General features: G+C 40.4%; 1 protein-coding gene across 1 annotated transcript in view; it reads right to left on the reverse strand.

The window, feature by feature from the left end:
• GPC3 (glypican 3) overlaps nt 1–13,263 on the reverse strand; it is a 480,497-nt gene that overhangs the window by 147,265 nt on the left and 319,969 nt on the right. Inside the window, exon 5 of the mRNA XM_019661231.1 lies at nt 6,583–6,708. Coding sequence (XP_019516776.1) covers nt 6,583–6,708 — 126 coding nt within the window. The remainder of the gene's footprint in view (nt 1–6,582; nt 6,709–13,263) is intronic.

A 13,263-nucleotide genomic window follows, 5' to 3' on the forward strand; every position in this document is an offset into this window, starting at 1 on the left:
ACGGCCTCTCACTGCGGCTGCTGGCCGCTCATGCTGGCTGCTGGCCACACACGGTAGCCCATGGCAACCCACTGCAGCAGGGGCTGCAGCCTACGCCGTTGCCAGTGACTCACGGCAGCCCAGCTCCAGGCTGAGCTGTTGTTCAGCATCTTAGCTGTGGAGGGCAGTGTCACTGGCCATCATATGTGGGATCCGAACCGGGGCCCTCTGGCATCCCAAGCCAGCTCTTAACCAATGCGTCACTTGGCCGGCCCCCCAGAATCACATTTCGAAGAGGAAATTGTGAAGTGATATTTATTTGTTTTTTGAGGGTATGGATACGTTGGGGCCTGCCTTGGAGCCCCCCAAATGCTCTCTGTATAACAAAATGATCCAATTGAGCACAGGTGGGGCTGGTGTAAGTACTAAAAGAACACAATCTGCTTAAAGTAACAACCAATCCGGCCTTCCACAGGTGGCTACAGATGTCAATGATGAGCCATGAAAATGTCTCCTCCTGCTACTTCACACATGACAGTTGACAAGGACAGCCCATCCTATATGTGGCAGGCCATATTAAGCTGTCAGTCAGTAGGATAAGCTGGATTTTCTTTACTCTGTTCTGAAGGTGGAGGTACTATATGTGACACCATAATCTTAAGGGATAAATGTCACTCACTGTATTGCCATTGAGTAGGTCCTGAAAAATAGCTGTCACTAAAGACTAATTTTGAGATAAATGTATTATGAAAAATATGCCACCCTAAGCCCTTGGAGGGATTATTACACGGGGGGTACACCCCAAACTTATCTGTCTTACCTTACCAGGATTGGAAAAAATCTTTAGCTGCCATACATATTTCTTGCTATATCAAATTAAGTTATTTTCTGCATTATCCATTTTTCCTTCAAAGCCTTTCTGTGAACAATCTTGACTTACCCAAAGTTAAGGCAGAATATGAAAACTGCCATACTAGTGAGCAGTATTATATTCAGCACTTTTCTTCTAGGGCATACACTCGGGCCAACATAGCAGGTCCCCAAATCAGAAAGAATGAAGTGTCATGTTTCTGCTTCCAGGGGAACGAAATGAAATGAAATCCAAAAATGTCTGAGGGGGACCGAGAACTGTGGCGATAGATAGTGATAAAACAAATATGCTGTGTTTCTCCTCCTAGCCTTTCCTAAGCAGAGCTTCCTGCAGGACAGGGGGCAAAGGAAGAACGAGCTACGAGAAGAAAGAGCCGGGATGTTGAAGACATCACTGTCCAACCTGCAAACCAACATGACAGGGCCAGCTAAGAAGGGCTACTGAGATTTACCACTCAAAATTTAGCAAGCTTCCTTTGATAAATTTCTCAAAGTAATCCCTGAAACAACTAACCTGCCTGGGTGATGTGGTTTTAGAAGTCTTCAAGCCTTGCCTGTAAAATATTCACTTTTGGACTACAAAGGAGGGGGGTGTCATTTTTAATAACGAGATTCAGAACTGGTAGAAAACTAGAAAAATATTAATATCCATGAGTTCAAATAATTTCATTCCAAATACTCAGCTTAGAATAGTATATCTCACTGGTTTACACAGTAGTGAAAATAAAATAGAATGGTCTGTATGTGAGGCATGGTCAAACAGAAATTTCCAAGCATATGAAGAATGGGAGCTTCAATTTTCAGAAAACTTTCCCTTCTTCAAGACCACTTATGACTTGGAAACAGGTGCACATTTAGCAACTTGTAAAATGTATGAATAGATAATAACATATAAATCTATATAGGATTTTTTTAAATTCAGGAGACAATGAGCTGCTACATAGTTAAAGATGTTAATTTCCATCCTTTTTTTTAAGTTAAATGTTTACTGTGTTTCTCACAAGAACTGGCAACTTGGAAATACATTTTCCTTGCTTCTTATAAATGCATCCTAACCTTGCAGTTCTTGCAGCTTTAAGGTTTTCATTAAAGCAGCCAGCTGCCTCTTTGTCTGGATTGACTGTTTAAAGCTGTAGCTCTGAATTGGGAGCCTCAGTTTTGACATTCTGTAGGCCCTTAGCGCAGAAGTTCCATTCAAATATGGGGGAGTTCTCCACCAATCAGACAGCTTCTGAGGGCTAGTAGTGGAGAAGAAAGGACAGGAATGAAAGACTAGGACAGGCAGAAGGAGGAGGAGGAGGAGGAGGAGGAGAAGGGATTCAAGTAATCCTCCTCTAAGGTGGATACATTAAAAAGAAAACACCAGGAGGCAATTTTATCTGTTTAAACTAGTTGCCACCTCCTGAGAAAATGTCCTTTGTTTTCTGATTTCTGTTATCATAAGACTACATAGATAATAAATAAATTAAAGTCTATCGAATGAATATCATCTCACCTTTATTTTTAAAACCATGTCCTTTCAGCTCAATGTATGGGAGTAATTATGGTGGTTTTTCTGTCAACTTCTGGTATATAGAAATAAATAAATGATATTTAAAAAAAAAAAAGAAGGGCTATTGAGCCTTGGCTTCAGCATAATTTTAAACTGCTAAACAGGCTCAGATTCAAATGACTTTAGCACCTGACTCAACACCATTGAATATGATTTCCATTCTCCATTGTTTACTTTCCTTCCTGTGACTTCTTCCTCTTGGCCCTGTATTTTATTTTATGTATTTGCTTCCCCACTGGTGCTTTCATCAGCTATCCCATATTTAAAGTTGCGTGTACACTGCCTTGAGCCCTCGGGAGAAAAGCCACCACACATATCTAAAAAGCCACCACAAGAACAAAGACCAACCAAACAAAACCCAAACAACAAATAATTAACAGCCTATTTTAGCATGAGAGCTTGGAAGCTATATATATATATATATATATATATATATATATATATATATCCATTGCTGCATATCACTGGCCTGTTCTGATGTGATTGGAATGAGCTGTGCACATGTATATGTGTGTCTGAATATGTATACACTCCAGCCTATAGGTCTTTTCTTCACTTAATTCCTTTACCACCAGATTGAAGATTCTGAAGGTCTTTCCATTTTGCTATGTAAACCAGTGAAAGACTTGTTAGTGCCAGAATTAGGTCCCTCCCTCTACTCCTAAGTCCTTAAAACATAGTGTTCTTAAAATAGTTGCATTATAAAAACAGAATCAACTATGCCCCCTTTCCTTTCCTAGACTATAGGCGGGGAATAAGCCATTTTGTTCATCTCTTTTTTAAAAAATTATTTTTCACATATTAGGAATTCTCTGGTTCACTCCCACTTGTTGATATGCCACCGTCTATTCTCCAACCCCGCAGAAGAGAGAGAAAAATTGTCTCCTTACCCTACTTTTCTGCAACATCTAGAAGGTTTTGAGACAAGAACAAAACTGTTTAAGAGCTAAAATATTGCTTTGTATATATCTGCTTCTGCCTTTCCAATTAAGCACAGAAATCCTAGAGAGGCATTATAAGCATTGGAGGACTTGTCTGATCAGTGGAAATAAGGACAAATTCACAGTGTGTGTGTGTGTGTGTGTGTGTGTGTGTGTGTGTGTTAAATTTCTTAGGTGAAATGGGAATCAAGATTGCATAAGAGAGAGAGGAGATACCTTCACTACAATTTGCCCCTGCAGATCTCAGGGAGTCTATTCTGTAATGCCAGGTGACCCATGTACTCCACTGAGAGTCCCAGAGTCATCCTGAGAAAATGCAAAATGAATACTGATTCATAATTAACAGGAGTGGCTATGTAGAAATGCAAGCCAGAAGATAACAGACATATTCTGGAACTGACATCTGAATTCAGGCCCATCCAGCCCAGCAACATGGAAGAGGAGAATCAAGACCAGCATAGGGCTGAATCACAAAGGGAATCCCACTAATTCAAAATCATAGGCCGGGGAAGAAATTCTTTGGAATGAACTAAAACTGGATCATCTGCTGTATCAGAAGATATATCCAGTTGGTTACAACACTTGCTCTAAACAATCACGACAATGAAGAAACCTGTATTAGTGCTGATTGACAGCAGGTGCTCAGATATTGGTTAAATAGTAAATAAGTGAATGATTGATTATATTGATTAAATGTATTACAAATTGGGCAGCCGAGTGGCTCAGTTGGTTAAGAGCTTGCTCAAGAGTGTGAGCTCTGAGCAACAGCGGTTCAATGCCCGGCCCAAGCTGAGCTGCCAACAGGTGGCAAGATGGCTCAGCTAAAACAAAAAAAAATGTATTGCAAATTGAAATTTCCTTTTCAGGAAGAGATTGTACTTAGAAGATATGCTGCTTTACACAAATTAGTATTCAGGAAGTATTCATTTTTTACCCTATTAACATAACAGTGGGTAAGTCACTGCGATGGTTTCTCATCAAGTTTATGCAAGAAACATATATTTGACCTGTGGGCATTTTCCTTTTAAATATTATATTGTTTATACCTGTTTTAAAGCATCTTGGCTTTTTATACAGCCAAATATCAACTGCTTTTCTCTGATCATTTAAAAAATATGTCATAATAGTTAGGTACATTTTCAGGATGCTATTCAGTACCTGATGAGCTTTCATGATGATAAAGATACATTATTTATCCAGAGTGGAGTGGGCTGCGTGGGGCCACTAATCCCTCCAGCCTGATTCACCTCTGCTAGAGGGAAGTCTATCTCCATACAAGTTCAGTGCCTCATCCAGTGTGGCATGCCACCTCAGGCTCATTAGCACCTCCTTGCATCGCCTTAGGTCAGTGAAACAGCTGAGAAACTTGCTGTTTTCAGGAACATGTTTTACCTTGTGTTGGGAAGAGGAGGGGCGGAGGGGGACGGGAGAAAGAAGAGAAGCAACATGAATTGAGCTTCCAATACGTGCCAGTCTGTTAGGGGCTTTAGATTTATAACCTCACCTAACAGTTAAAATAACCCTGTGAGATGCCCTTCCCTTACAGAGAAGAACCATGAGACTTTCTAAGTTAAGTGGCTCACCCAAGGCCATACAGAAAAAGTAGCAGAACTGAGATGAAAACCCAAGTTCATCTGTCTCCAAAGCCTGCCTCTGACCATTCATTACATTACATTGTTAATTAATTCCATAATAAATCATGATTTATTACCCTATGTCTTGATATTGGTTTGACCTTGAATGTAAGCTCCTCAAAGCATGTAACTTGCCTGTCTAGTTCACCCTCATATCCCTAGCACGTAGCTTGATGCCTAACATGTAGTATCTCAAAACATAAATGTGGAAGGTATGAATGAAAGAATAAATCAAAAAGGAAAAAAACACACATATTGTCAGAGCTAGAGGGGCTCTAATCCAACCATATCATTTTTTAGATGGGGAAACCAAGGCCCAGAGAGGTTAAGTCACTTTCCCTAGGTTAAGCAACTAATCTGTGAAAGGTTCAGCACTCACAAATAAACAAAAACTCATAGACACAGACAATAGTTCAGTGGTTACCAGAGGGTAAGAGGAAAGGGAGCATAGTAGAAGAGGGAAAAGGGGATCAAATATATGGTGATGGAAAGAGAACTGACTCTGTGTGGTGAACACACAGTGTGATATATAGATGATGTATTACAGAATTGTACACTTGAAACCTGTGTAACTTTACTAACCATTGTCACCCCAATAAACTTTAATTAAAAAAAAAAAGATTCAGCACTCGAGATTAGGTCTCTTCTGTATTCTCCTCTAAAACATGCTACCACTTGTACAAACATTTTGAAAACATGTTCATCAACTCCATGTGGTTTCCTAAGCATTCTACCTTCCTGATTTAATTCCTTAATTGCAAGCTACTCCTTACACATGCAAAGCAACGGTTAAGAATATCATTAACCCACTGGAATGAAAGTTCTGGGAGGACAGGAAATTTTGCCTGTTTACTTCAAGATCACTGGCACTTAAAAGGTGCTTCGTAAATATTGGGTCGTCCGGAAAGTCATGACATATTTTTCTATGTTTTTCACTGCAAAAATGGGTCATGACTTTCCCAACGACCCAATATTTGCTGAATAAACGAATATATATTATTTCCTTTCTAGCGATGAGCAAATTCTTCATACATGATGAATGTTAACGTGGATTATACCAACAAACACTCAAAGGATCAAATATTTCTGTAAAAATGCTCAGTGAAAGTTCTCCTCTTTCCTTCCTGTTTCTTCTTTCCTCTGCCTTAATCTCTAAACATGGGAAAAATGATAGTATCTATTTCATAGGATTGGTGCAAGGATAAAGAGAGTTAATACAGACAAGCATTAGTGTGGTGCTTAATATGGAGTTAACACTCACTAAATGATAGCTATTAGTATGAATAAATTTTTCTTCAAATAAATCAATAAATAAGGACTCACATAATGAGGAGACTGAAGAAGCCAAAGACAAAAAATGAGTTGATTCATACTTTGTTGAATGCTCCTGAATACATAATTCTCTACATGTTCCAAATTTTGAAAATTCTGAGGGCTGTGAGTTACAGAGAGCATCTGGCATGTCACAGATGCTCATGTGTATGTTTTTCCTAGAGTTTTTCTTGTGAAACTAACAAAGGCAAAGAGATGACATAAGTAACCTTGAGATTAATATGTGCTGATTATTCCTCAAATATTGCTGTATTTATCATTCAAAAAAGGTTACCTTTCCACGAGTTCTTGTCCATTCCAGCAAAGGGTGTCGTTTTCAGCCACAGGGCTATGGCTGCAGACGTAGCCAGGCAAAGCACTATAGAAACTGATGAAAGATTTCAACTTCTGAATTAGTTCCCTGAAAGAAAAATAAAACATTTGTGCATAAGAGGCAAGTAAACGCAGTATGAGAAAAATTTAATTTTATTATTAGCATGACAGAAAGCCTCTACCACGCTGATTAGGGCAATAAATGATTTTTAAAGACATCCTTCACTACCACGCCACTTTAGTTTTTTTAAAAAAATCAATAAAATGGTATTAGACAAAAGTGGCCTGCCATATATGGTATTGTTCCTATCAGAAGGATGATTTAATTCCAACATTCATTTTCTAACACGTTCAGCTTCCATTTTTTGTTCAGAATGCTGTTACCTATATTCTCAAAGGTGCTGATTACAAGGCACACTGGAGCACTACATATCTTTTGGTTTCTGAGTGTAATTGAGTGCATTGATTGTAATTTACAATGCTATTACCCTAGAGATGGCCCCTTTCCATATAGGCTCTGGCTAATAGTTGCAGATTAGAATTGCAGGGCACTCAGAGCCGTATAAGCTCTATGAAATTCTCCTGACAGTATAGTCGAAGAAACTGCTAAAGGAGGAAGGTTTCTTTGTATATTGTGGTTCTTATGGGAGGAGGGAGTAGATCCTAGCATATTTTATTTGCTTTGGCTTTTCTGCTATATATAATAAGTGTGTGTGTGTGTCTGTTTGTGTGTGTGTGACAGACACACACAGACACACACACACACACAGAGAGAGAGAGAGAGAGAGCTATCATATTATGTATGCAAATGTATATATATAGACATACACACATAAATACCCATCCAAATTTCCTACCTAGTATCTTGTTTTAGCTATACATGGACAGACAAAATAAAGCACTATAGACTGGAGAGAAGTGAATATGCTTATAAAGAAATACTAAAACATCTATGCAATAGGTGTTCAGTGGTAAATGAAAATAAAATACTCTTTGTTATCTAAAGCGATATTCCTGGTAGAAAAGAAGTAAAAGAGTTGTTCATATCCATGACTATCTTAAGTCTCTTCTAGGTTTTTGGAGACTCTGGCCAGGGAATTTGCTGGCAGTGGAGTAATGACTCAATACTGTCTCCAGGCTAAGAATGGATTGGCCTGACACAGGCCTCTGGAGGAGCCAGAGGTCTGAATCTCATTTGGACACTGGTGGGAGTCCCGAGCCCAGAAATGCCTTCTGGGGGTTGTTCTTAGATCTGGCCGAAAGAGGAAGACTGATGGAAATTATTTTCTTGCATTTAATGCCATTTTCCATTTTATTACCATAAAACAATTCATTTCAACTAATGATTTAAAAGAGAAAGAGAGAGCTTACAATACTCAGCACATCTGCACAAAGGCTCGGGTCACAGTAAAGCCAGGGGGATAGAGCAACTCAAGAGAGGTGACTGAGATGTATCACACCTGATACCCCAACAGTTGCTTCCTAGTGGCTGAGCTTCATCAATCTCCAAAGTGAAGAGGCTCAATACAGGGCTCGGAAAATAAAAGTCAACATGATAGTTTCTCACAGAAGAAAAAGATGGGTTCAATTAACGCTAATAGGAGAGATGCTCTGTTTTACAAGGTAATAATACAGTTCCCAAGAGTGGAAACTGAAACAGTAAAGGCTGAGGCTGAGTAATTCCCTACTCCATTTGGAAATGCAATATGGCCATTAGTCTTTAAGAAGCAATAGTCCCTCTCTTTAATGAATGAGTTTCCCTTAAGCCTCCTCCTACTTCCAAGCTCTCTCTCACCAACATACCGCATAGCAAGAAAACTCGAACTCATAGCAAAGCCTTCCAATTTGACTCCCCTAGAAATTAAGAAAAAATCCAAAACACTTGGAACTTCTCCCGGCCTCCCAACTCTTGCTGTTTTCTTACCTGTTTACAAAGATCATGAAAACATTGGAGAGGATTCAGAGAGTCTATCTAAATATCAAGGGGGTGAGAGGCTGCAATAAATATAAGATCTGAAAGGACAGTACTTGGTGGGGTCAAGATGAAAGTCAAAACCCACAAAGAATGGCAATAATGTGAACAGTCTGGGTCATCATGTTCTAGAACTTGGGAATCTCTTTGAAACTTGAACAAGGTAACTTGGGGAAATAAAAGGCCATCATACTTTACAGGGTGCTCATTACTGTCACAGGACATACAAGATGTACCTAGGAAGAGACTGTATTTTCAAAGCTTTTTTCTGCATTCCTTATTTTGAATTTAGAACACAGTTCATTTAGCAACCATGCTACAATGATGGCTGGATTCCCAGAACAGCTCCTGAAAACCTTTTAGGGGTCAGACCCTGATATTTGAGTCAGACTCACATGAGTTTCAAATGCCATCTACTCCCTCACTTACTTGGCAGTAAAACCTTAGGCAAATTCTAAACTTCTCTGAGCCTTGGTTTCCTTACCTGTAAAATGAAGCTAATGATAAGTCACTGTGATGATTAAATGAGACAGTGCATGTAAAGTGTTTAGCATAGTACCTGGCACAGAGTAATACTCCCACAATGTTAGCCATTTGGCAATTTATTACCATTATTATGAGCCTGCATAATAGAAATATCCTATACTGGGGGTGCCAAAAATAGGTATATACATTTTAAGAGATGTTATCTACATACACTCTAGCAGTAGTTCGCTGTAATCAGAAGTGTCTGGACGCTGATGATAACCACTGTGAGCATCTCTTGTAATTGCAGAAGTCAAACGTGACTTGTATTCATCTTTCGTTATCTGTATATATTGAGTATTACAATTTTAACACATTTTTCCTTTCTTAAAATGTGTATAGGGCCAGCCGAGTGGCTCAGTTGGTTAAGAGTTAGCTTAAGAGTGTGAGCTCTGAGCAACAGGGCCGCCGGTTCAATTCCCACATGGGCCAGTGACGCTGTGCCTGAGCTGAGCTGCTGCTGAGCTGCCAACAGGTGGCAGGATGGCTCAGCTGGTGAGAGCACGTGCTCCTAACAACAAGACTGACTGTTCGATGGTGGGCTACGCCCGTCCGCAAGTAAGACTGAACTCTGTACCTTGAACTGAGCTGCCACCTGGATGAGCTCAGTGGATAGAGCATGTACTCTTAACAACAAGGCTGCTGGTTCATCTCCAGCATGGGATGGTGTCTACGCCCACCCACAAGTAAGACTGAACTTGGTACCTTGAGCTGAGCTGCCACCTGGATGGCTCAATGGATAGAGCATGTGCTCTTAACAACAAGGCTGCCGGGTTCGACTCCCACATGGAGTAGTGGCTATGCCCACCTGCAACTAAGACTGAACTTGGCGCCTTGAGCTGAGCTGCCACCCGGATGGTTCAGTGGGCAGAGTGTGCACTCTTAACAACGAGGCTGCTGGGTTCGACTCCCACACAGGATAGTGGCTACGCCCACCTGCAACTAAGATTGTAACACAGCACCTTGAGCTTAGAGGCCACGAGCTGCCAACAGGCAGCCAGATGGCGACTGGCGCCCTCCACAACTAAGATTGAAGAACAACAACTTGGCTGGTCCCCCTCCCCAATTCCCTAACACCATTCCCCTCCCCCAATTCCCCAATTTAAAAAAAATGTGTATAGATTTTTTGGGCACTCTCTGTATATATAGTATATTTCAGATGAATTTATGCATGAAAAATAATTAAGATTTTTTTCAAGTTCCAGATAATTTTATGTGTACAAGATAAATAAATCCTTCATCTTTTTTTTTTTTTAAAGATTTTTATTGGGGAATTGGGGCGATGGGAACAGACAAGTTGCTGTCGTTTTGTTCTTCAATCTAGTTGTGGAGGATGTTGCTTCACTGGCCCAAGTTGGCACCATCATTGCGCTCTTCCCAGGCGAGGCAGATCAGTCGCCGGCTTCTGGACGGCCGCTCACTGCGGCTGCTGGCCGCTCACTGCGGCTGCTGCCCGCTCACGCTGGCTGCTGGCTACATACGGTAGCCCATGGCAACCCACTGCCACAGGGAGTGCAGCCTACGCCGTCGCCGGCGACTCATGGCAGCCCAGCTCCAGGTTGAGCTGTCGTTCAGCATCTTAGCTGTGGAGGGCAGTGTCACTGGCCCTCATATGTGGGATCCGAACCGGGGCCCTCTGGCGTCCCAAGCCAGTTCTTAACCATCGCGCCACTCGGCCGGCCCTGAATTGTATACTTTAAATGGGTGAATTGTATAGTACGTGGATTATATTTCCATAGAGCTGTTATTGAGATATAACCCCGAAAAAGGGTAGAGAAAAGGTGACATGTCTCAGAGAAAGAGAGGATGTCTACTAGGGGAGGGATGTCCCTTGAGCAATGGAAGGAGACAGGCAGGAGAGCTGGGAAAGAGCCAGATTAGGGTGGGCATGAAATAAAGGCATGGATAAAGGGTGAGAAGAGAAATGTGTATGAGCTGCACTTTCAGCACTGCAAGAGCTATTCAACAGTGCTTAAAATCTGCTTCTTCCTTCATCTTTTAAAACGAAGTGTGTTGGTTTTCTTTCTCATTGTAAAAGAAATGTATGCTCATTAAACATTTTCTATATTTAGAAAATATAGTAAGGTAGAAAGGATAAAACCTTGTTCATAGTCCTACCAGCCAGAGACAATCACTGTTAATATTTGGATCGATTTCTTTCTAGACTTTTCTCTACAGTAAAGTTTTATGTTTATCTCTCTAAAACCTTTCCTTCTTGATAGGCTTATTCACTGAGTCCTTTTTTGGTTATTAGCGTATATTATTCCCATTAGAACTCACTTAGAATCCAAGGCTGATTGGATTAGAAAAGAACCTCAGAATAATGAAATACATGCCAGTTCTCAAGTCATTGCCAGGGCCTGTGGGATGCGGCAGCGCCCACCTTTGGAATAACAAAGAGCAGGCCTCTGGCACATGTAGCACACCAGCCAATGCTTTTGATCCCCCAGAGCAAGGTTACAGTGCAGGCCATTCCTTTATGCAAAACCTTCTAAATATTGTGAGAAAATAAACCTTGGTTTTCAAAAGAAAATCTGATTTTTGCAAACAAATCCAGAAATACGATTTTACAGGGTAGAAGAAAGACTTTCTGAAATGAGCTTTTCAAAAGAGAGTGACAACAGCTGATAATGTCCTCTGACACCACAGCCAGAAAGCAGTAGAGTGTGACAGGAGTAGTTTACCTCCTACCGAGTTTACTGGGCCTCTCTCATTTCTCCTCTTCTTTGTCACTCCTTCCTAAATTTGTACTGGCATGGGAATGAAGTCTATTTTGTCTTTATCTTTTTTTAAATAAAGCTTTCTATTCCCATGATTACAATTTTAAAAGGGGGTGAGTTGAATACTTCTATTTCTCTCTTTAAGGACAGCTGAAACTAAATTAAGTGACATATTAATTACCTATATATGACTCAGTCCAGATTTCTTTTCTTTGTGCTAGTAGCCCACAACAGACAATAAAAGAATCTCCACCCATGAACTAAAGCAGTCTGCTCAACTGAATTGTCTCTAGAAAAAAAGGGATAGAAAGTTTGGACAATTAGTTGCCTGGGATTGGAAAAAACAATTTGATTGAAGGGAATGTTCTTTGATTCCAATGCCAGTTTATTGTAATACATGCCAAACATACCATTTGACGTATAAATAGTGGAGCCTATGGCTTTCACTTAGGACAAACCAAGCACTTGCTTACAGCAGTCTTCAGGAAAAGAGTCTCTTCATGGAGGTTTCCATTCAATGTGTTAAATGTGGAACTAAAGGACAGGGCCCCTTTGCACACATGAGCCATTTTGAAATATTGCAGCTGGGTACACGTGATGTTCCCTGGAGGGCTCTCACCATCCTCAAGAGGAGAGTCCCCTTCTTGGATTATGGGGGAGGGGACTCCCTTTGCTTTCCTGCAATGATTTGCTTGGGCAGGCATCAAAGCAGCACTAATTGGAAACTACTGAAAGTAAAAACAGCCTTTCATCCCCAACTGCAGATCCTTAACTTTTCTCCTTTGTCATTAAGGTTCTTTTCTTTTTAATATAAAGTAATATGAGCTCATTATTCTTTTTTTTAAAAAAAATTAAAAACACAGAAATGCACATAAATTAAAATAATTATAATTGGAATGATGCAGGATCGTGCTTAATTCTGCTACAGAAAACCTTTCACAGCCTGACCCTAAGCTATAATTTTCTACCATTCCAGAGACTAGCCCATACTTTTTCTCACACTATTCCCTTTGCTGGGAACACCTTCTTTTCTCTCCTTCATCTATTGAATTTCTAATATTTCTTCAGGGCCTAAGTCAAGAATTACCTTTTCCAAGAAGCTTTTCTTGACTTGCACAGGAGAGCTGCTAACTTCCCCATGTATGATGCTGCCACCCCTTTGTACATAGCTGTGTTTTGGCACTCACCCCCAAAGTATGAAAAGCATTTATTTGTGTGTCTGTTTGCCTAATTAGGCTAGGGGCTCCTCCTGTTCATCACAGCCTAATCCTTACACAATGCTTCGCATATAGATGGTGTTGACAAATGTTGAAAGAAGTAGAGTCCAATTTAGAGTAGAATGACTTGTACCAGACCCGAAACTCATTGATTCACTCAGGACATACTTTGTTTTGTTTAGAGGGTGGAAGGCTCCAATGAACTTACA

Source organism: Hipposideros armiger, unplaced genomic scaffold (genome assembly GCF_001890085.2).
Source record: "Hipposideros armiger isolate ML-2016 unplaced genomic scaffold, ASM189008v1 scaffold_341, whole genome shotgun sequence".
NCBI classification, from domain to species: Eukaryota; Metazoa; Chordata; class Mammalia; order Chiroptera; family Hipposideridae; genus Hipposideros; species Hipposideros armiger.